The sequence below is a fragment of the Corvus hawaiiensis genome, chromosome 5 (genome assembly GCF_020740725.1).
Source record: "Corvus hawaiiensis isolate bCorHaw1 chromosome 5, bCorHaw1.pri.cur, whole genome shotgun sequence".
In the NCBI taxonomy this organism is placed as follows: Eukaryota; Metazoa; Chordata; class Aves; order Passeriformes; family Corvidae; genus Corvus; species Corvus hawaiiensis.
In genome coordinates, this window is record NC_063217.1 from 28,986,652 (window position 1) to 29,010,463 (window position 23,812).

General features: G+C 40.0%; 1 protein-coding gene across 5 annotated transcripts in view; it reads left to right on the top strand.

Annotated features, from left to right (window-relative positions):
* CRACD (capping protein inhibiting regulator of actin dynamics) overlaps positions 1–23,812 on the top strand; it is a 133,582-nt gene that overhangs the window by 102,084 nt on the left and 7,686 nt on the right. For 3 of the 5 annotated variants that reach the window (XM_048303196.1, XM_048303198.1, XM_048303199.1), the window contains 5 exons: positions 5,826–5,961; positions 15,711–15,875; positions 17,127–17,195; positions 18,432–18,614; positions 19,994–23,411. In XM_048303196.1, coding sequence (XP_048159153.1) covers positions 5,826–5,961; positions 15,711–15,875; positions 17,127–17,195; positions 18,432–18,614; positions 19,994–23,411 — 3,971 coding nt within the window. Of the gene's footprint in view, positions 1–4,326; positions 4,421–5,825; positions 5,962–15,710; positions 15,876–17,126; positions 17,196–18,431; positions 18,615–19,993; positions 23,412–23,812 lie in introns of those variants that run through there. The other 2 variants (XM_048303197.1, XM_048303200.1) reach the window with 2 other exon arrangements.

Below are 23,812 nucleotides of genomic sequence, written 5' to 3' on the forward strand. Positions count from 1 at the left end.
TGGTTTCTAATGGAAATCTAAAAGAGTGAAAGTCATGGGACTCTGGGTTTTTTGGAGTCGGTCTCTACAAACATAAAAGAACAGAACAACTCATTCTTTCCCTTTATTTTCCAGTTTCTATTTCTAACTCTTTAATATCAGAGTAGGAGGAATATTTATGACACACCGAAGAAGCAACTGGTGGTGTGAGATTTCTGTACTTCAGTAATGCACCAACATGGGATTATATAAGAGCCAAGGTCTCAGTGCTCCTTGCTGGAAAAGCTTCCCTTCTTTTAAGGATCACACATTTGCCTTTAAGAGGAGAAATTGCTCTGGAGAAAAATGGGGTCTAAAAACATTGTAGCCACCAGTGTCAATACAATAACCTTGTATTCTGTGCAAAATGGTTCCTGCACATGCTCTGATATAGTTAAGGGTGCAGTCCCACAGCAATAAATATTGACTAGTGTCTGACTCTTTCCAACAGCTCTCTAGTTATGCAGCTAGCATGGAAACTTGTGTCAGGATTTGCTCAGCCGAATCAGGAATTTGTGTGGATTTTTGAGTTCTGATGTTTTGGGGGAACTTTTTTTTTTTTTTGGTGCTTGGTTATTCTAGTTACCAGAACATCTCTCTGAATTGTTTCATGTGAGCAATGACCAATGGCACAAAAGAAGTGATGGGAACACATGGAGAGGAGGATACAGAGAGAAAGTGTGATACCTCACCTAGTCCTGACTTGAGGTACCTAGAACTGATGGAAAATTGCATCCTAAATAGATCCATAGCAGTGGATTGAGGGAGGGTCCAAAGAGGGTCTCTATTTGCTGCTTTTCATGGGAGAGGAGTAAGACTTTTCCTGTAAGCTCAGGGTGGTCCCATCCTACTGTGAGGGATTTGTTTCACATTTCCTAGTTTCTCAGCACACTCAGACACCTCAGCAAGAATGAATGATGGAAAGAGGGGCTTTGCAAGCCAAAGTCGCATATATATGTGTTAAGGCTATGATACTTCCAGTATCTATATAATGTGGTTTACCTGCAGTTTTTTGGGGTTCTTCCAGAACTCCAAAATACAGCAGAAGGCGTTCTCCTGTTTCAGGGAAATTTATCAGCGTTGAGTTAAACAAGGAATCTGGGAAGCATATTAATTTTGTGCAAAAAAACCTAGGTATGGATGAGGTGTATTTGAAGCAACTCTTGTTACAGCTAAACACAGTTATACATGGGCTAGGAATCCAGTTATCTCCATGATCAAGATGTGGTGTGGTCCTCATATTCTCACTCTATTTCCCACCCACTTGACCCTGCTGGTTTCATTATTTGTAAAAATCCTGTGGGATGATTGGCTCTGCTATACTTTTATGCTCCTGGGGTACCCTCAAGAGAAAGACAAATCCTGGTGCACTCTTTTTGTGCAAATTCTGCATGCGCCACAGAGCCCCTCATACATTCTCAAAAATGTAGTAGTTCTTGAAAATTTCATCCTAATAAAAGAAGGTGAAAAGGATGTTCTTAGTTTCACTGAGAAACCAAGTATTCCAATCTATCTCAGGAATCTGGAGAGGGACGCAAGTGGGGCAAAGAAAACTAAGACCAAATGAAATTTAACTTTGCTCTCAGTATGAAAAAATTAGTTTTGAAAATTTGTGTATTGCAATTGAAACTGGAACATGATACTTGGGTTGCAACAAACCTTCAGAGAGAACATCGTTAAGGATTTTGTATTTTAAAGTGCTATGTATTTTGATATAGCACATCCATAATTAATGTAATTTAGTCAGGTTTCTGAAAGTGAGTCAGATGATGATTCAATTATTTTCAGCACAAACAGCCTCTGAAGTGTCATCACTGGAATTATCAACAGAAGTGCTCATAAACTGATGCCCCTGTTTTCCCACATCTCTTGGAAGTGATATGGCAATTTGAAACTCTAATACCTTTAGCCATGGCTATGACTGTAGCCCATATCTCTGTCATACTGCGAATTTATTGAAATCCACTCCTGATATTGACATGCCTTTTAATCAAAGGGAGAACAGTCTGTAAATGTGGATTGTGAGGATGTTATTGTATAAAGACTTCTGAGAAAAACTTCAGGGATGGGTAGCAGCAAAGGAAACTCAATTATTCATACTGTATTATGACTTAAAAGAAATTCATTCTTTCCAAAAGTAGAACATGAGCAAAGTGAAAAAAAGAGGTGGAAAAAGGACCTTTGTGATATAATCTGTCAAATTCACAACTGGGAAAATATGAAAGGATTGTGGGCTCCAAGGGAGTAAAATAAGAGACCTTTCAGAGAGTACAAGTACCTTGGAAATCACCTTAACTGCTATTTAAACTTGCCTATAAAAGAAACTAGGTTACTACCATGTGTGAATATCTTTTTTCCGATGTTCTTTAGCCTACATAGACATTTAAACAAAATTCTTAAACTATTTTTACCAGTTGTTGGACATGTGGCTAGCAGAATTGCTCATTCACCCACTTCTGAAATATTCAGTGTGTCTGTAGAGCATTTTGAAGGGGTAGAGTAGAGAGTAGTCTGCCATTAATTCACTGTGGGGTTTCTTGTGACTGTTTCATGTGTTCTGACGATTTGGAGTATGTTTGTTTTATTATCAAGTCAATAAGAAAACAAAAATGGACAAAACCTTTCAGATATGCTTGTCCTCAGCTCTATGAAACAAAAATGTGTGGTGCCTTGTCATGAGGGGAGAGAGAGAGACAGATAGAGCAGCTGGGAGAATGCTGGGCATGCTGTAATTGCTTAGCATGGTCCTGACCTGCCACTGGTACCATTGTGGGCACTTGTCAAAGACTGGGTTGGATTTTCAGTGATGATGTACTTATGGCTGCAGGTCACATAGAGCTCCCAAGCGGCTTCATGTGACCTGGTGTTCCCAAGGGAAGCTTTAAATGAAATATTAGCAAGTTTGCAGGCAGGAGGAGGGACTAGATCCCTAAAAGTCTCCTCAACTCTGCAGCAGAGTGGGGAAGATTTTCACTCACAGCCATGTCCTATGCAATCCACCAGAACTGACCTCAGCAGTTGCTCTTTTCTTCCATTTCAGAGATTCAGATTTTATCAGGCAATTCCTACAGTCAGAGCATTCCTGCTATTGGTCAACTGCAGTTTTGGAGTTTGAACTGCTGGCAAATTTTGTTCAGTTTCAATGCTGTATATTGGCTGCTCCCAACTTCAATTTTAAAGAATTCATTAGTAAGGTCAAGAACAACTTCCAAACAAGTCACTGAACTCTTTGGTGCCTGAATTTCAACCCTTGCCTACTAATTAGTTGTAACAAACAACACAAATATACATGAGGTATCTGATTTAAAGTATGAGAAGCCCAACCCATTGGACAGCAAAAGGGGTGAATAGTGTTGTATGCACAGTGAGTAGCTGTGAGACAAAACCACAAGTATCTGAGCCACAGCACTGCTGGAAAAGTATTTGAGAAGGGATCCTCTCTGGAGAACAATATGACCTGGACTATGGATCCTCAGCAGATGTCTCAGCTCAAAGGTAAATAGTGAACAACCAGTTCCCACTGACCTTGCCTTCTGCACCTGCTGCAGGCTCACACACTGAACAGCGCAAACGCAGTTGCCGTGGGCTAGTTTGTCAGATTTTGCATGTTTCCTTCCCACCTTGTTGAATGCAATGATGGAGCTTTCCATTCAGATCTACACAATTATATGAGAAAAGCCAGCTTTCACTCCGTTTCATGTCAAACCATTCATTTCCAGGCCTGCTAGGAATTCGTCTCTGCATAAGGGACATTTCTCAAGTTGTGGTTCACTGGCTGATTCCTGGCTGGCCAAGCAAGGTAGAGGTATTTCAGTGCCATGTGATTTTCCCACAGCTCTGTGTACAGGCTGAGTCATGGTGCTTCGGTATAGAAACCTTTTTAGAAGAGGGTTTAAAAATATACTTACTTTTATGATTTCTCTAATGAAAGGTTTCTAGAAGAAGGTGTATTACCTTTAACCAGAGGCAATCAAGTTGTGGGTTTTATAAAAAAACGTCTAACATAGAATATAGCACCTGTTAAATGTTCCTCTTTTTCCATGGCAAAAAATGTTGTAGAATATTGACCAGCTCTTTGCCTGATTGTTTGTTGGTTTGTTTCAAATGAAGCAAGTTGCTCAAATATTAATCTGGATGAAAAGTAGTTTTTCAGTTAGTCTGTGATTGTATGGAAGATGAAATGATTCAGAGAACTGTGTGTTCTCCTCAAAAAATTGGATGGATTATTTTGTAAGTGCAAAAGTATTTTATATATAAATGAGAGAAAGAGAGAGGGTTTGGGGGACTTTCTATCCTGTTATTTTCAGGTTACCTCTAAGAAATTCTGCTATAAAAGTCAAGAATAGTCTATCATCGAATCATTTACAACAAGGTTATGCAACCCTATGTAACATCTCCCTCGGTAAGAAAAGATTATTGTTTTTACTTAAAATACCCCAGGGAAAAAGGTGATGGAAATGTAATAAATACATTCCCAACTTACTTGTTTCCAAAGTATGAATAGAAATATCTTGAACACTTAGTGAACAATTAGCACATTTTAAAAGGCAGAAAAGATAATATACTGATCTTCTTAAATATGTGAAACTTTAACTTTTCTTGTTGTTTTACTTACACCTCTCTCTGGAAGAATCATCTTCCTTGCTTTTGCTGAGATTTTTGTTTATAATGCTTTTATCATATGTAGAAGGTTATGTTGGATAGATCTCCATCAAAACGCTCTTTTTTTTCCCCTCCAGATAGTTTTCGGAAACTATAAATGGGTTCTATGGAGTTGCCAACAGGTTATTAAAAGGAGAGATTTAGGAACTCTCAGTTGTTCAGGTTTTTTTATTGTGGCTTTTATCATGACTTTAGATTACCAGCTTTTCACTTACCATGGAATATTCTAGGTGAGACAAAACATGACTTTCAAACTCATACATTTTTCCCTCAGCATGCCCCCAAAACCCCAAAGTAACAACCACAAGCCTTTTTTTTTTTTTTTTTTTTTAATTTAATGCTAAGTTTTCTTGGAACTAAATTCATTAGAATGATTCCTGGTAAATTAAACCTCTTTTTGTTTCATCCCTTTACCTGTGGACTTCAATCAGAGCCATATAACTGGTTCATTCGTGACACACCCTCCTCCTTGGCATCAGTGTTCAGGTTAGCAGCAACACACGGGCATTTCTTGCTCTTTGTGGCTGATCAAGGACACACAGCTTGCTGCAATAAGCTTCTTAGCAGTCTGGGGTTTGATGATAACCTTTTATTGTCAGTGCGATCATGCTCATGGCGATAGGAAGAGCTGAGCAATCAGCTAAAGAAGGTAGTTCTTTAGAAGGGGGTTACTGCACTGCAATACCTCTTTTTGTGTTACAAGCTCCCTTTGCTTGGCACCTGCTGTTTTCTTTGTCCAGGAGTGACACTGTGTCCCAAGCAGTGGGACTAAGCACGAATGCACTTCCTTAGATATGCAGTCTGGCAATGTGTACATCATTATCATCTACTCTGTATCCTGAAAGTAACATTTAGATTTGAGACTTACAAGCAAAATCAATTGAGCTTCTCAACACGCCTATTAAAAACACACAACTCTAAGTCCTTCCAAGGAGGAAGACTGTGTATAAAGGAATCATGAATCTCCATTAAACTTTTGAAAACCAGACGTGTTTGGATACCTCTATTCTGAGAATGTACGAAGCTTTTATGTAGAAGACAAGAGGGAAGGAAAATCCACACAGCAGGACAACTATGATATGAAGAGTCACTCTCACAAATTAATTGCAGTGCTTATTTACTTGTTAACTGTTTTTTTTTAACAGATCCTCCCATTATTCTATGGGCAGTCGAGCTTTTTCCCATGACAGTATTTTCATACCTGATGGGAGAGCAGAGAGTGAACAGGCCATTCAAGCAATGTCACAGGAGAACGTTTTAGGAAAAGTCAAAATTCTTCAGGTAAGAAATTATAAGTGGGAAAAATATTTAAAATGTGGTGGAAAATGGTCTCCAGAACATGTTAAATGTGCATAAAGGTGGGTTGCTTTTCCAGTATCCTTGGGGCAGTTTCTCAGCCATGTTAAATTCTCTGGCCAAAAGCCATTGTAAGTCATTCAGATAATCTGCAGAAGTTCCAGGTTTTGGTCTTGAAATGTACAGCACTGATGCCGTAAACATATCTGCAGAAACGTCTGCACCTGTGGAACTCATGTGAATTGGACTCATGGTTTTGGCGTGTCCTGATGTGTACGCCTAAGTCCTACAAATGTGGTAATGAGAGAAAAAATGAAGGCTGTGTTGAGGGCAGGGAATGGCATGCAGAGTGAGACTTCTTTGCAAAGCCGATTTAATTATACATTTATACGTTTGGGGTTTTTTTCCTCCTTTTTCTCACTGCACTTTCAATGGTTTTTGTGGAAGGTGGATTTTTTTATCTCTCCAAAGCATAAACAACACATTTGGGTATTTGCTTCTAAAGAGCTTTACATGATCTGCTTTCCCTTCTTTTCCAGAACTCTCTCCCATTAGTGCTCGAACTAATTTTTTGCTCTACTCCTTTGGTGACATGATAATTTTTTGCCTTTTCCTTTATACCCCTGTTATACCTCTTTACAACTTCTGTATTCTTAGTGCTTTTTGCCTACCTTCTTGGACTTGTTTGTTCAGCTAAGAGACTAAACATTTTAGAAGCTTCATAGGTAGGGGGTTAGTATGCCCCAGACCCGAAGGTCCTCTCCAGGACACATTCTGTAAACCAAGATAGAACCATCCAGGGGAAGGTTCCTTGGGGAGGGGGGCTCATTCGAGCCTCTCATTGGGGAATCTTTGATAGATCAGCTAATTAGTAAGACCTATAATGTTAGACCAGATCTTTTGGGGGTGTGCATTGTGGTGTGCATTTTGGTGCATTTGACCTGGATGTAGTGCACCTAAGGATCCTTAAAATAAGTATCAATGAAAACCCCCTTTTTCCCTTCTAACTGTGTTTGACTCTTGATTTTAAGACCAGGAAAAGGCATCACCTTGTATGTAAGACTCCCAGCTTTACTCCTTTCTAGACCTTGAGAGAGCTGTCCTTCAGAAACACACTGTACTTCAGTGTTCAGGATGCTTTCATGTCCTGTCAGAATGCTCATAAATTTTTAATGCTGTGCAAGTGCTGTTACCCTGAAGATGACCAGTAAAATATCATTGATTTCTTTTACCTCTGAAGTCTACCCATGATCCATCTTTTCTGGTGAGTGAGAGATCATGCACATTAGACAGCTCTGACCTTCAGAATGGAATTGTTCCTGCTTCCTGCCTGGTGCTGTCAGCAGACAGAGCACCCGCACAGTGTTGGCCATGCTGACTGTGGATGAACTCCGAAGCAGAAACCACACTAGGACATCTCCAATTCCTCTGTGCTTGTTTTTCAGCTTAAATTTCCTCAGGTCAGGTAGATTGAGTGCATGCTATTTCCCAGGAAACCATTACATTTAAAATGACTGTTGACTCTGGGTAAAGACATGAGGTATGTGGGCCTGTCCTGCAGTGTCCTACAAAGCCCACCGACTCCTTCAGGGAGCTGTGCCCTCCCTATCTGTTGGATTTGTGTTCTTTGCTTCCATATACTAGCTTTTCTCTGAATAACTTTTCACTTCCAGAGGTGTGGCTTCTCTCATTTCAAAACTCAGCTTGAAATTCCCAATGGAAATTATTGCCTTTGCTAAACTAAGAAACCTGATAAAAAGTATAGTTAATGCCATATGGTAACAACCATGTTCACTAAGCAAATGCTAAATCAAGAAAATTGGAGCAAAATATCACCCTTGAAAGTCACAAAATAAATAGCCAGTGATACTCTCTTGCTCATATGAACTTTGCATAAGCCTTTTTTTAGTGGTTCCTTGCATGATTTTAAGAGACAGTATTGTTTCAGCTGCTTGATGTAAAAAATATACTTGCCTTTTTATTTAAAATTGAAGGATGGTAGTTCATTTTTGTCATTTTAGTGTAGCTGGAACCCAGCCTGTAACATACCAGATTCCTTTTCCAACTCTGCTAATGATGGTGAGAGCAACTCATTCATTCAGAAAAGAAATGCATAATAGATTGCAAATGACACTTTTAATTATTTACATGTTTACACAGAAATTATATGTTCATCTGAATGTCCACAGATTTTTTTTTTGTAAACCCATGGAAAGCCTCCCTAGAATAAGCCTAGGGACCACTTCTTGTATCTTCAAAAATTGCTGCCCACCATATAACTTTTCCAATTTCCCTACCCATGATTTCTGCAATTGTTCCCTGAGTTTTAGGACAAAATCTTGCCAAAATCCCATTGCACATTTTTAGATTGACCTTAGAGTTGAGTTCCAGGTCTGATGAGTTATTTAGAGTATCATTCCTGTTTGAAAGTTTTATGCACTCCATACCCCATCCTTTTTTCCTGCTGTAGTATTCTATGAGCCAGTGTTTTCCGTGTGATTGTGCAGTCACAGAAAACGTTGGTACTCCGTCTCCTGATACCAGAAGCTTGTATCTACTTTGAAATCCTTCTGCAAGCTAACTCCAACTGGGAACATCTGTATTTTTTAAAGTGGTGGAATAAGAGGAGACAGTCCTCTCTTCTGAAGAGTACTCTACTCCTTAAAGGCAATTCCGTGGCCAGCTCCCAGTCCCAAGTCTTTGCTATCCTACCAGCATTACTGTGGTTTTGCCAGGCTTGAATGTCAGGGTGGTAGCACATCACTTCCTGTTTCCTTTTACCTGGCAAGTTACTCTTCAGTAAAGAGTTGTTGCCAGGATTCTGTGCCCTGTGCTGATTCTAAACTTGCTGCATTCCAAATGGAGATCAAAAGCTCTGCAGATTTTAACCCTTTTCAGGACTTTTCTTTTTGAGGTGGTACAGTAAATGTTCCTGGAAAACTTAAATCTGTTTTTGGAAAAGTCCCCATGCTTACAAACCTAAGAGACAGCGTGGTGAAAAGGGTTTTGAAGTCAGAAGAGCAATGCAAGACATTTAATACTGATGGTGCTGGATCTCATTCTGGGGTCTACCAGTGTTTCTTCCTTCTTGCCTTGCATTTCTGCTGACTTTGGAGTGTTGATGAACCCACAAAAAATGTTGTGTAATGGTGCAAACTACTGTAGTAGTCTGGGCAGCTGGCCAGCGTGTGCACTGGTTCAGCTGCTTATTGTGGGAATTCTCTCCTTCTAATTATGCCTGAAAGGTTAATTAGTTCTTCCTGGAATTGCTCTCATTTGATTTTATTGATTTTTAGGTTAGCAGTATTCATCTTATCATGCTTTCTGAAAATGGATTTGGTCGTGTTCAAAGGTTTTACTGTGTGCTAGAAGTCAGGCTGAGAAATTTACCTCTCATAAACCTCCAATAGCCTTTTTGTAACCAGAAGTTATTTTGTGTTCGCTCAAGCCATCTGGTATCGTAAAAGCAGTCTTTTCCCTGTCCTTTGGAACTGCTGAGATTTATCATTACCTAGTTTTTAAGATACAGTGTAGAAAGCCAGCCTGAACCTGTTCCCACCAAGAGGTGGTACACAGGCACTGGTACTCTTAATACTGAATTCTTTTGGTTTCTGGGATTCTGTTGCTTTGCTTGTCATACAGGGCTGTGAATGAGACACAAGGAATATTTAAAATGTAAATCTAACAGCGTGTCAGAAAAAAACTCAACCCAACTCTTGGAGCTTCTTTTTACATCCTTCCCCTTCAGAGGTTAGTGGGTTGGTTTTACTCCTCCCATCGAAGTGTCTTAGAACTACTTCCTGACATTTTGTACCTGTGACTCTTCTTCCTACCTCTGATATTTGCCAGGAATGGTCAGCAAATGAACAGAAGGCAGTTTTTATTTCAGACTTATAAAAACTGCAGCAAGTAAAATGAAAGCTTGTTTAAAACATTAGTTTCCTGAAGGGTCTACACTATTCTCTCCCTTTTGCTGTGATGATACCATGGTGTGGAACTGCTACTGCCTTTGTTCTCCACTTCTTGCCTTCACTGAAATTATCTTGGGTCATCTGGCATCCGTGCAGTTGCAGCAGTCAGCTGCAAGAAATATTAAAGATTGACTATGACATATGGCTTATGGCCTTTAGGAACGACTGGGTTACAACCTTTTCATTTCATGTGGCCATGCAGTTTAAAACAAACCCTCTGTTCTGTAAAGGTATAAAACACCTATTTATTATACAGATATTAGTTATGATAAAACATTTTTTGTAAATCCCAACTTCTCTGTCAAATACAAAAGGACCACTTTTAAAATTCACATTTCCCTGATTTTGTAATGATGAATGACCCTGATCATTTTCTTCTTGTCAGACCTTTTGACTGTTCAGTTTTGGATTGCATTTCTTTTAGTCATTAGCATACCTTAGCTAATGACCAAGCCAGTGCTTCCCTCACTGTGCATTGCACGTCTGTATTCTACCAGCCACTCCTAATGTATCTTCTGTTTGTTATTGCCCAGATCTCAACAAGGCTACAAAGCCATTTTTCAAACATCGAAGCTATATTTTTTACCCTGATGCTCTGACTTTTTCAGAATTGGGAGTGAATTTTCACTGCATGACTGCCTAGCTTTTTCTTTCTTACAATTAATTTCTTTGTTGCCAGTATTTCCTAGTGCCACTACGGCCTAATTGTTTTCCTCATATTGGAAAATTCTTTTTGCTGTATAAACTGAGTTTATAGTTCTTTTCTTAATCAAAAGTTTCTTCAAGTGTAATGCCACTAACCACATGCTGCTCCAGCAATGGAGAGTGGAATAGTTTCCTCCCTGCATCTTAGATCCAAAATATCTGTGCTAATACTTGTTCTTTTCCTAATTTTCTATATGTTTCTATGTCAATTTTACACCTGGATTATTTTCTAAAGCCTCCAGCTATACCAGTACAACTTTTCACATGATGCTTTCCAGTTTATTCTTGCTTTGATTAAAAAAAAAAGCTTATGTGGGGTTATTTAATTTGTTTAGTTTGCTGCAGATTTTCCTGTTTGGGTTAAGAAGTGGACTCGCTTCCATAGTTCACCGTTAATTAGGTGAACTCTCTTTTGAGCCTAGAAAAGAAATTATAAGAGAGAATATGATAGATGCCTGAAATCATGAGTGGAATTGATAAAATGAATAGGGGATAATTATTCAGTCTTTCACAGCATGAGAACATATGAGCAACAGTTGAAACTAGTAATACTTCCAAACCAAAACAAATATTTCTTTAAGCAAAGTTGGACTGTATAAACGTTCCTCAGATGCCACAAGTCATTGGAGCATTTACAAGTAACATCTCAGTACGGGCTCACCCTGTTCTTATGTATTCCCAAGGCATTTGATTTTTGGGTCATTCTGAGAGACTGTACAGGACCAAGTGGAACTTCAACAGTGCGACTCTTTTTAGGACAAGTATTAATTAAGTCATTATTTTTCATTCATATATAACTAAAAGACTTACTTTCATTTAAGTTTCATTATATTTAGGCATTGCAAACAGACATGAAGAGTAGATATTTGAGTTGAAGGAAAAACATGACCAGCATTTCTTGTAAGCCAGCTGAAATTGTACACTCTGTTTTAATGATTTTTAACTGAACAGAATAAGCAGCTCAGCAGATCTAGTTTTGGATTCACTCCAGGCGTGAAGCCCTAAGAATGGTGTGGTTTCAGGGGCCTGAATCCAACACACATGCAAGTACATGCATGTACACAGAAGAGGAGCCAAATGGGAGCGAGACAGGAGATGTACAGCCTGATCTGGGCTCTTTGCCAATTAATATGGAAAACTTGTTCTGTGGCATTTCCTATGCAAATGCAAAGAGTGCTTTGAAAGTCAGTGGTTTTTTTTATTTGCTGCAGGTGCTAGACAACATGGAACAATTTTACTTAGAAGCTTTATTCTTTAAGTTATTAATGAGAGGCTGGTGTCAGTTAAATAGTATCACATTTTAGCAAATTATTTTGCATGAAATAGAAGTGGGTCTGTGTCATGTCCAGTTACCAAGGAAGATTTTAAACATTCGATGAGTGCAAACTTAGAATTTTTTTTCTAAATTCCTACTATTTATTTGCCTGTATTAAATGTGCAGCCCTGCCCCTTACCTCACTATAGCACTGATAGCCACACGGGTTGTGTGTAAATAGAAAAAATATCAGGAATCTTACAGAAACTTCATGGATCTTAAAAAAAAAAAAAAGTGGATGAGGTAAACCTGGCCTGGATCTCGTCCTAAAGCTCCCCTGTGAGCAGTGTCTTGGGCCCCTGCTTCATGGTATAGGTATTGTGTGTGGTAGCTGTGCTGTTTTGGTGCTGAGAATGGTTTGCAAGTCCTGTGGAAATGTTTGTCAACTGGCTGCAAACTGAGGGACCGGGAATGCCCACTGGAATTGATAAGGCTGGAAGTGGCAGGTGCAGGCATGAAAAGTTTATTTCTTTCCTTCTGCTTCTAGTCAACAGATTTCAGAACAAGATGGTGGTTTCTGGCTGCTAAATTAGAAGTCTTGTACAAACCAAAAGAGACCAAGGTCCTTTGACTGAGCCCAATATGCATCTGCAGAGATTTTTCAAAAGAGTATTTAGACATGACTGTGCAATGGCAGAAGAACAAAATGCCATGCCTGCAACTTCTAGTGACTGGCATTGAAAATCATTCTCCTTAGGCGACTATCATCCACATACTGTCAGCAGAGGGAATTCTTAACTACAGAGGATTTATAGTTATGTGTTCAGAAATATATGTCTCAGTGAAACTTTTGAGGAATTTAAAGCAGATTCTCCTTTTCAGGGATTATGGCCTCTTCTCAGAGGTCTTGCATCTTAAATTGATGTATCTCTCCATCTCTGGGCTAGACTATCTGAGTGTTCTCTCAAGTAAATTTGAGAGGCTTTATTTTCTTTCATGGATGATGCATTTTTAGAATTTTTATGATTGACCAGGCAGAAAATGTGTCAGTGTGAAATTTTTCTGAAAGAGTAATTGCATTGTAGTTACATTATAAGCACATTCTAAAAAAGACCAAGGAGCAGGTTTAGCATTACTCTTTAAAAGCAATAAGAATAAATTTGCTCAGTAGTTACAATGAGCTATTGGAGATTTTGACATTTGGTCATTTGGTATTTAGTGTCAGTTTTGGAGATTAGAATGCACTGAAATGCACTGAAAATGGCCAGTGGAGAACTGCTAGTGGAGCTTTTTGGTTTTTAAGCTAAATTTGTTCCAAAAAAGGCCAATAAATAAATAACACAGAGAAGTGCCTTCTGTCCTGGAAGGGTGAGGGTTACTAGAGTTTATTCCTCAATCTTCAAACTAATTTATGCAAGTCTGAGAAAACAAACTTTAAAGTTTGGAAACAATTAAAAAAAACCCAAAACCAAAACACAGTCACAACTGTGTGCAGTCCATAAATATTGGAGATAGTATATTTCTTGGAAATATCAGGAAAATAACATTTTAAACTTTTAAATACAGAAAGCCACATTTTTACAGCGGAGCCCTCAAGCACGCTTGATGATAATTAAAAAGGCCATTCTTTTTCAAGCACAGACTTTCTCCACAACAGCTCCGTCAGCGAACTCCCACCTCGTATTGCACACACACTTACATCAAGAACTTGTCAGAAGATCAAAAGGGTAACACACATCCCTTCCTCCAAAACACACTGCAAGCAATATGTCAGTGTGTGCATGTTCTCACCATGGAACAGATGCACAGATCCTTAGCTTCCTGGGTGGTTGCTCAGTAATGTGGATAGTTCCACTTTTCTGCCCAGGAGAATTATTTGTCTAGGAATACGACTTCAGGAAGAAGAAAGGAGTTATCTCAACTTAGAAAACACATTATCAAATTAAGAATTTTTTCTGAAGTAATTTTCTTCTGGCATCAGAAGGCCTGCAGGAATAGAGAAGAATTAAAGGCCTCACACTATCTCATACAGACCATTTTGCCCACTCCAGCTTCAGTGTACACAACAGAAGCACATGAGATTTCAATTCAGAGAGTTGCACTGCCAACATAAAAGCCTGCAAGGACTTGATGAAACCCTTGCCTTTAGATTATGCCAGCAATCCAGGTGGGAATAAAAGTCTGCCATTCAGAACTGCCCGCTATGCCAAAACGCTTTATGATACGGATTTCACTACTTTCTGCCAAAATTCAAATGGGCATAAATAATTAGCTCTGACTCAATGAGGAGACTGAGAAAAGCTATTCTAGTTTGATAACCTGATTATGAGGAGTTTCTGCATGTAATTTTTGTTTTAATGGTCCAATACAGAAATCTGTTAATGTTTTTGGGATAATATGGATAAACTTGATATAGGAGTCTAGGCCACTGGGAAAGATGGCAAGAAAGACTAATCTGACCTGAATTTTTTTAGAGGATATCTTTCCTTAGCAACTCCTCACCTGTGCCATGTTACTGATTCTATGCTATAGGAAAAAAAAAAAAAAAAAAAAATCTTTGTTTTACCTACTATTTACTCCAATCTTCTACAGTTCTCAGCAGCAAACTCATGTCAGGGGACTGTGTAAGTACCTGACATCTTCACTGAATAGAAGCTGCACAGTTGAATTACTTGTTCATAGTACCACAAGACAAAGATCGGAGATCTCCTTTGGAGAATTTTCTGTCCTTGAAAAACAGCAAAGCGGGAAAATAACTCCACGGTCCCTTCCTTCCGAATTGAGAATGATTCCCTGAAATATTTCAGTAAAAAAATATATTAATAAATGTTCCTTGCTCCATTTGCTCCTTCTAGAGAATTTTTTCTCTCTTTTCAAAAAATTCACGTTTGAAGTCTGTATGGTATGTGTCTGCAGTAGCCAGGGCTGCAATTTTTCTAACTTACCCTGCTAGAGGACACACAGTGTATGCTTCTTATTTTAATCATCTTACACTTGATGTAATTCAAGAGTACTTCCTTGTAACCCTTGAGAGAAGATTGCTTCAACATGCAAAATAAATGGTAGGAAAGCTTTTTTATCCATTCACCTGCTGCATGTCCGCTGCCTAAACTCCTCTGTGCAACAGCAGTGAGTGGCAGCGCTTGTGAGCATGAGTTTGTGTATTCTTCCTATGAGATCAAGCATCTAAAAGAGCTGGGTTTCCCCTGCTTTGAGAATTTGCCTCTCTAAGGCAGGGTTGTGCTAAACCCTCAACATGTAAAACTTACGATTATACATTACAATAAGGATACCTTTTAGAAATGCAAATGCATGACATGCAGGTTTTAGGGGCTAGAAAAGAAGAAGATTGCCTTTTGGGGTAGTTTTAGTTTCTCAGTGTACACTTGGCTCATACGCTTATTTCTTCACAACAAGAAGGCTTCATAATTAGCTTTTCTGAACAAAGTCTTAACCTAGAACATAGATTTAAAAAGATTGAGTAAGTTTTCCCAGTAAATTTTCAAAAGTTGGCAACACTGTCAAGAATTTGAATTGATCATCCAAAATCAGAAATCATGTAGCAAATCCCTCACTTTAGTCATCTTTTGGGGAGAAAGAAGAGGGGGTGCCCACCATGTTGCAACAATGTGAGCCTCAGGGTGGGGCTTTTTTTTTTTTTTGGTCCAGAGTCAGAAGTTTCCCAGAATATTTCTGTGCAGCTTTCAGGCAGAGAAGGGGCACTTGCTGGACTTGGCTTGTTTTGCTCATAATATAAATACCTATTTTGTTTGTTTGTTTGTTTGATTTTTCTTGTTCTTCAGCAACAGTTGGCGAAAAATATAAAATTTGGGCAGCCTCCACAAATGACAATTTCTGCGAGGACAATGGGGGAAGCAAACACCAGTACAGAAGATGATGCATTGCTCAGCAGCCCCACGGAGATGGAGACCCAGCAGGACACAGTGATCTCAGAGTGCAGTAATAAAGTAAGCACTTTAAACTGACATGTCCGTGGCACTAGAGCAGTACTAAAGCAGTAAAGTTCACTGAGGTGTAGCAGATGTTTCCAGTGAGGCGTAGCAGAGCTCAGTGGGCTGTTTTATGTGGGAGGGATCGCTCAGCTTGTACTTCTTGGCCTGGTGGGAAGCATGCTCTTGGCATCCTGAGCCAGGTCACAACAGAATTACCAGTCCAAGTGTTTGCTCTGAACTTCCAGCAATGCAGACATCAATTCCAGTGTTGCTGGAAGATATGAAATTTTTCTGATACAGAAAGTATTTTAAAATATGGACTTCCCAGCAAGGAAAGTTGTTCACAGCATCAAGTACCAAAAATGAAAATAATTTCAAAATTAGAGTGTGCAGCTTGTTTTCTGCTCGTCTCATCTGCTGGCCTTGTAACTCCTTGGCATGTCTATCTGCACAGGTCTTGGGGGATGGGGTGGCTTCTGTCAAAAATTGGTGGCCAGGACCACATAGAGCTGCTCTACTTTGAACAGGTTTCTTGTGCTGCTTTGTGACTTCTGATTTTCCCGACTGAGTAACTCGGATCAATGGCAAGAGTTCTGGGTTTCATTTTACCTGTATTTGTGAAGCTGAGTTTTTAGCCTTGATAGTAACAATCATGTGGTGTAATGGGGTCGCAACACGCATTAGGTTACGAAGTAATACTGTGATAGAATGATTAAAACCAGTGTTTCTGAGTGTGATGAATATTGCTTCAACCTCTGTGCCTTGAAAATTCCTCATTGTGATGGCTTGGAGAGGGACCATAGCTAAAGAGTCCTAGGTCTCCAGGCTTCCGTGGCTGTAGGGGGACTGTTAGCTCTGCAAAAAGAGTCATCTAGAGCATGGAATTAAAACTCCTTGCAGCGGAGGTAATGCCTGAACTGGTTAGTATATTTTTTCCTTATTGTGTAAGTCAGGAGAAAATAAAATCATTAAGACCTGATCAAAATCCTACAAAGCTGTGCTCTTTCTTTTGTTTTGGAACCTGATTATCTTGTTAAGGAAGCCTGAATATTTTGCCTTTTGTAGTGTTGTACAGACAGTAGTGATTCAAGGAGCAGTGAAGAGAAACTCAGAGCATGTAGAAACAAGAATGGCTTATCCATCAGTCCTGAAGCAATAGGAAAGAGGGAAAAATCCTACTCTGACATACATGACTTCTCAAGTCCTTTGTATCATATTTATTAGATCCTTTACATTTTAACACTTGTCTGTGGTAATCTTTTCTAGTCCACTGACACTCCAGATTTCTTGAGAAAAATGAATTTTCTTGGAGCAGGACATGAAATGGAAGAAAAGGTGAAAAAACTTTTACACTTGGTTTGTACTGAGTTACACTCTAATTTTAGATATTAGAAGCCTGACAGTTTTTGTTTTCACACTTTGCATGATTGATCATCCAATATTTTGTGAATGCTGTGCAGTTTTGGAAATAGTAAATAAGCAATAACTAAGATCTTAAGACCTGATTGCAGGAAACAGCAGGACTCAGTCTCTGCCAGTCTTGCAGCATTCCTCTATTTGATGTATTAATCACAGAGTCATAATTTTCATAAGCACTTCTACTACTTTGTTATGTCTGCATGTAATTCAATAAGCATATGCAAAGTGTTCCTTCAGCTTTTAAGTAATTGGTTCCCTGATTAGCATATGTTTAACCTCAGAAGATTACAGAGCTGTCTTGAAAACAATGTATGTGATTTTCTTTCCTTACAGAAGATGTTTTCTCCTTTTTTTTTTTTTTCCTGTCTTCTTTTTTCATTCGTATTATGCCAAATGCAAGTCTTGGGAGGATAGCCTCATTCTTACATGCCTAGACATACAGTTCCACTATTGATTCACAAAAGGAGTCTCACTGAATCACTTTGCTTATATTTGCACTTTCTGAACCGAAGCATTTGAAGGGCATGAGAAATAAAGCACCCATCAAAGCCAGTGTTGTCTTACTTCAGTGTTTTGCTGTTTGGCGCTGTCTTGGACAACTCCACATGACTCTGGAGGGAAGGTTGTCCACAGGCGCTGTGCCAGTCTGAGATCCAATGCTGCAGTCATCTCCCATGCAGATAGTACAGCTCTGTAGCTGTTCTATTACGATGCTTAGATAAGTCAATCTGATTTGCTTCTGCCTAAAGTGTATAATCTAAATTATTTAAAGATGTAGATCCTTTTTCACATTAAGCAAACTTTAAAATGTCTCAGTTGCTTAAAACCCTGCCTGTGTCTTTCCCATTCCCAACAAGTTCAGAGTGGAGCTAAAACGTGAAAAAACTTCAATAGAATGGTTTAAGTAATTTTTACGTGAAAACTATAAAAATGTGTAGTACAGAAAATGGGAAAATATTAGTGCTGTAACTTTCATGTCCAAAATTTGTGATTTATATACTGGAAAGCCAGAGTTTCAAATCTTTTCTGCTAATAATTCCTTTGAATTCAAAACTGCAAAGACGTGTGTGTGTGCGCGCATAATTTATTTATTTATTTATTTAATGGAACAAATAGTTTAAGAATGGTTTCTTGTGTTTATGATACAAACAGGTCACTCCAGTCAAATCATCTCGGCCAAAAAGACAGTTTTCCTGTTCTGGCACAATTGAAACAATCAATTTGGATTCAGTTCCCCAGGCTGTTGCTCGTCTAGACAACAGTGCAGCTAAGCACAAACTGTCAGTGAAGCCAAAAAAGCAGAGGATGTCAAGACAGCACAAGAGATTGACAAAGGTATTAAATCACTGGCCAAACAGCAAGAGGAGGGTGATTACTTTTGAAACTGGGTACAAAATAACCATAACTGAGTGTACCAGGATCTATAGACAGAGGACTTAAGATGTGATTAACACTGTTATTTATCTGAAACCCTAGCTGGAGAGAAGATACAAAGAAGTATTAATATTGCCAATTGAGACAAATACTACTTAAAACTAAAGTACTTCCACTGGGATTTTACATTGGGAGAGCTTTCTGATTCTAGTTTTTCTAGTAAAAACTTTAGGTCATAAAGGCCTGAAGATATGTGCTGCTGCTCTGATATAGGCAATCAGATGGTGCAAAATTAGGTTGGGAAAAAATCAGATTCTCTAAATTGGGCAGGGATGATATCTTTGCCTTATAAGAAGGAATAAGACTTAAGTAATGTAGCTTTTGCAGCTATAGAGAGAAACATAAAGTTCTGTCTTTGTACACTTACTGCACATCTGTTTTGGTTTTTATCCTGACATCTTATTAGTTCTTGTAAATGGGACAAGACCATTCAGCTACATAGGGCTCAGGAGAGGCCACTGCCCTTTCTTCTGCACCACTGTACTTGCATTTATCACTCTTGCAATGAAGAAATTAAATTTAAACCTCTTGTTTATACAGAATGGTTGACTGGAGCCAAATGATGGCTCAACAAATGATAGCTAGACAGGACAATAGCTGAGCTGTTTTCCCCAAGGGAAGCATTCTTCAGGTACAGAACAGAGCAGTATTCCTCGGAAGCTCTGGGTTTGCTGTCCATGCATGTTCCCACGGCTCCTACAATAGCACTGGAGTCTCAGCACAGATAATGACAAATATATCCTGGCTCAGGATTTGTGAAAAGAAAACAAAGTGTGTTTCCCTGAGCAGTCTTCTTTCCTGGCTAGCATTGCAGAGCTTTTTTCTGCAGGCAACAGCTCTGTCTCTGCAAGTAACAGTTAGATTTGCCATGAAAGAGCTGGCAAAACAATGCCCCTAAGCAGGTGTTAATTATTTCAGGCTTAAAGGACGGAGTTCTAAGTAGTAGAAGAAGAATGGGCATATGAAACTTATGCTCTGTTCCTTGGGCTTCTGCAAATTTGAAATGTCAGGTCTCAATGTACACCAAAGGGTGATTCAATATTTGGCATTATAATACTATCACTCTTGGGATGTTTTCTTTCTTTTAAAGGCTATCATCCAAATAGATGAGAGACATAGGATCTATGATGATGTAATCCATAAACTGGGGTGGGTGTGCTGGCTCATCTAAATCACTGCTTGAAATATTTTTCTTTTGCGTTTGCAACTCTTTGTTCACTGCAAAGGATAACAAGCCAACAGGCAATATTCAGTAACTCCAAACTTGTCTCCAATTTTAGGGATCACAAAGTTTAACAATAACAGAATTTGAGCCAGAGGACCTAGAAACTCAGCTGTATGAGGACATATACCCAGGTTATATTGGACGCTTCACAGCAGACAAGCTAATCCGGGAGAGAGATGAGCAGAAGCAGCTTCAGCTGGCAGAGGAAAAAAGAATTGAAGATCACTGGGGCATCCTTGAAGCCGAAAGGATAAGACAGATTGTAGAAATGGAAGAACAAAGAGAAATGGAAGAAAAAAGGTGCCAAGAATTTGAGGAGATGTGGAAAGAACAGGAAAAAAGACATCGTGAAGAAGAGAGGAGGCAGTACCTCCTTGAAGGAGAGACATCTTTGAAAATAGAAGAGCAAACATGCCATAAAGAGAAAAGAAGACTCATGAAGGCTGAAAAAAGGCAAGAGCTGGAGGAGCAGAGGTACCAGGAGCTGGAGAAGCAGAGGCAGAAGGAGTTGGAGGAACAACAAAGACAAGACCTGGAGAAGAGGCAGTGGGAAGGGGAGGAACAGCAGAGGCGAGAGCTGGAGGTGCAGAAGCTCAAGGAACAGGAGGAGCAACAGAGACGAGAGCTGGAGGTGCAGAAGCTCAAGGAACAGGAGGAGCAACAGAGACGAGAGCTGGAGGTGCAGAAGCTCAAGGAACAGGAGGAGCAACAGAGACGAGAGCTGGAGGTGCAGAAGCTCAAGGAACAGGAGGAGCAACAGAGACGGGAGTTGGAGGAGCAGAAGCTCAAGGAACAGGAGGAGCAACAGAGACAGGAGTTGGAGGTACAAAAGCTCAAGGAACAAGAGGAGCAAAAGAGACGAGAGCTGGATGAGCAGTGGCACCAGCAATGGGAGGAACAGCAGAGACTAAAGCAGGAGGAAGAGAAGCACCAGGAATGGGAGGAACAGCAGAGACTAAAGCAGGAGGAAGAGAAGCACCAGGAATGGGAGGAACAGCAGAGACTAAAGCAGGAAGAGAAGCACCAGGAACAGGAAGAGCAACAGAGACAAGAGCTGGAGGAACAGAAGCACCAAGAACAGGAAGAGCAGAGATGTCAGGAATTGGAGGAGGAGAAGCATCAGGAATGGGAAGAGCAGAAGCACAAGGATTTGGAGGAGAAACAGAGACAAGAGCTGGAGAAGCAGCAGAGGCTAGCACTGGAACAATTAAGGCAAGACAGGACTGAAAAAGACAGTCAAAAGGAAGAAGAAAGAAACTGGCTGGAGGAGCAAAAAGAACTCAAGAAACAAAATAAGGAAGAAATACAGGGACAAGAGCTAGAAGAGAAAGAGCTTCAAGAAGTTGAAATAAAACTGAAACAGGAGAAAGAACCTGAGAGCCACAAACAAGAGAAGAAACAGGAGGAACAAAGACAGCATTTGAAGGAGAAAGAAAGGACAGAGAAGGAACAACCCCAGCAAGTGACGGATAAGAAAAAGAAACGGGAAGAGCAGCGGAAACACAAGCTCACAAAACAAATGCACATGGAAAGTTCAGAGTATGTACTACTAGATGAAATGAAGCAGCAAAAGGAACAAAATGGACGTGAATGGAACAAGCTGAAAGAGCAGAAGGTAGACACAGAAGGACAAAATCTTCCGCCAAAACAAGAAAACTCCTTGGAACAGCCACAGGAAAAAGATCAGTTGTGTTCTGCTGGAGGGGCTGATAGGCATCCAGCAGAGGAGAAGCTCCAAGAAGGATTAAGTTCCCAAAAAGTCAAACAGCCAGAAAAAGGGAATAAAACATCAGAAGAACTGCAAGCCCAGAAACTGAAGAGAGAAGTTGAGGCTCAGGAGCAAAAACGCATAGGGGAAGAACTTCGGTGGCAAGAAGTAGATGAAAGACAGACGGCATCCAGACCCTTCACATTTCAAGTGTCTTCTGGAGATAAACAGATCATATTTCAGAAAGTAAATCTGAGTCCTGTCATGCCCATCAAAGGAGCAGGACTCTCTTCTCCATCTGTCAAAGACTGCAGGGTGCACACTACCAGTAAGGGCTCTCATTCCCTCCCATCATCTGTGTGTGTACCCCACACAGCTATTTTGGTTACTGGAGCACAGCTGTGTGGCACAGCAGTGAACCTGAACCAGATTAAGGACACGGCTTGCAAGTCATTACTTGGCTTAACAGAAGAGAGGAAAAATGTGGACGTTCCCTCTCCAGAGAAGCCCGAGAGAAAAAAACAGGATCCCAAACCCAGCAGCAGTAAAATGAAACACGCACAAGAGGCACTGAACAACCAGGCTGTACTGGCTGAGTGGGCCTCTATCCGCTCCAGAATCCTAAAGAACGCAGAAAACAACAAATACAATGAGAGAGACCGGGTAAGCGTCTGCAGGCACAGTGATGACTGGACAGCCCGAGGACGCGGTGCTCCCCATGGTAACTTGAGGAAAACCCTCTCTGCAAATGCAAAGTTCTCGATTACACCAGCATGGCAGAAATTTTCAGACGTTTCAAAAACCAGTTCAGATGCTGAGAATGTAAATGTGGCAAAAGGCAATGAAACAGTGGCTGTGGGGAGAACCACTGGCTCATCTGCTGATTCAAAGGAGGACGTGGTCTCCACTTTTAAGGATAACTTATCTGAAAAGCCCAAGGAGAAAATGGAAACCCATAGTGAAGTGACAGACAACACCGAAGGCTGTAAATTTGCAAAAGATCTTCCATCTTTCCTTGTTCCAAGTTTTCCACATTCTATGGGTAAGGAATTACCCCAGCCAGAACTTCCCAATGCCCTGGAAAATCAGCAAAATAACAGCACAAAAAAAGCAGATAAACCACCATCAAATGGAGAAGAAAATGTTTCTCCTTTTGGAATAAAGTTACGAAGGACAAACTATTCTTTACGTTTTCATTATGATCAACAGGCAGAGCAAAAGAAAAAGAAAAGATACAGTGCAGGAGACAATTTTGATGGTGTGCCTGACCCACTCACCTCAGCAGAAGGTGAGAAAGAATCTTCTGTTTTCACTTCACAAGAAAGTACCTCTCCTGGCACGGGGAGAGCAAACATTTCTGGTAATTTAAAAGACTCTTCAGTTACTGTCGTGGAGGTTTCACCACCAGTGGTCCCACCAGCCACCGGCCAGAGTGCTCTCACTGCTCATGAGAAACCAGCATGCAAGTCACTGGTCCCACAGAAACCTGCCTTAGCTCCAAAGCCCACCAGCCAGACCCCACCATCGTCTCCTCTCTCTAAAATGAACAGATCAAACCTATCTGAAGTATTGGGGCAAAGGGTGGTTAAAGCTGAATCAGATGGCGGCTGGAGAAAAGAAGACAGAGCAAATGCAGCCCAACCCATACCATCCAATGACTACAAAAATGAAGAGGAAGAAGTCAAAGAAAAGAAGTCATTTTTCCCATCTCTAAGTATTCCATGGAGAGAAAAAAGTGACAAAAAGCCTGAGCCATTGAAGAAAGGTATGTATCTTTCAAAGCAAATTTAGCTATTATCTGCATTTCTGGAGATCCAGAGGAAGACATTTGGTCTTAAGCTATGATTTTTACCTGGCATGTTATTTGTGGAGGACTGCTACTTTGCTTAGGGTTGTCTGAATGAGTGTGAATTCCCATGCCCACAGTTTAATTCAGAAGCCCACAAATTCAGTGTGACCAGTGCAACCTACTTAAGAAAGTTAATTTCAAGGAGGTAACAGAAGTGTGTGTGTGTGTGTGTGTGTGTGTGTGTGTGTGTTTTCCTTGGCAGAGATATTACCTCTGCCTCTAGTTAGTCAGGTGATGGATTCTGGTCCATGTATAATGGTTTCATCAGAACAGAGAGTGTAATTTTAAAAATCTACATTCTGTTCCTTCTCTTTTTA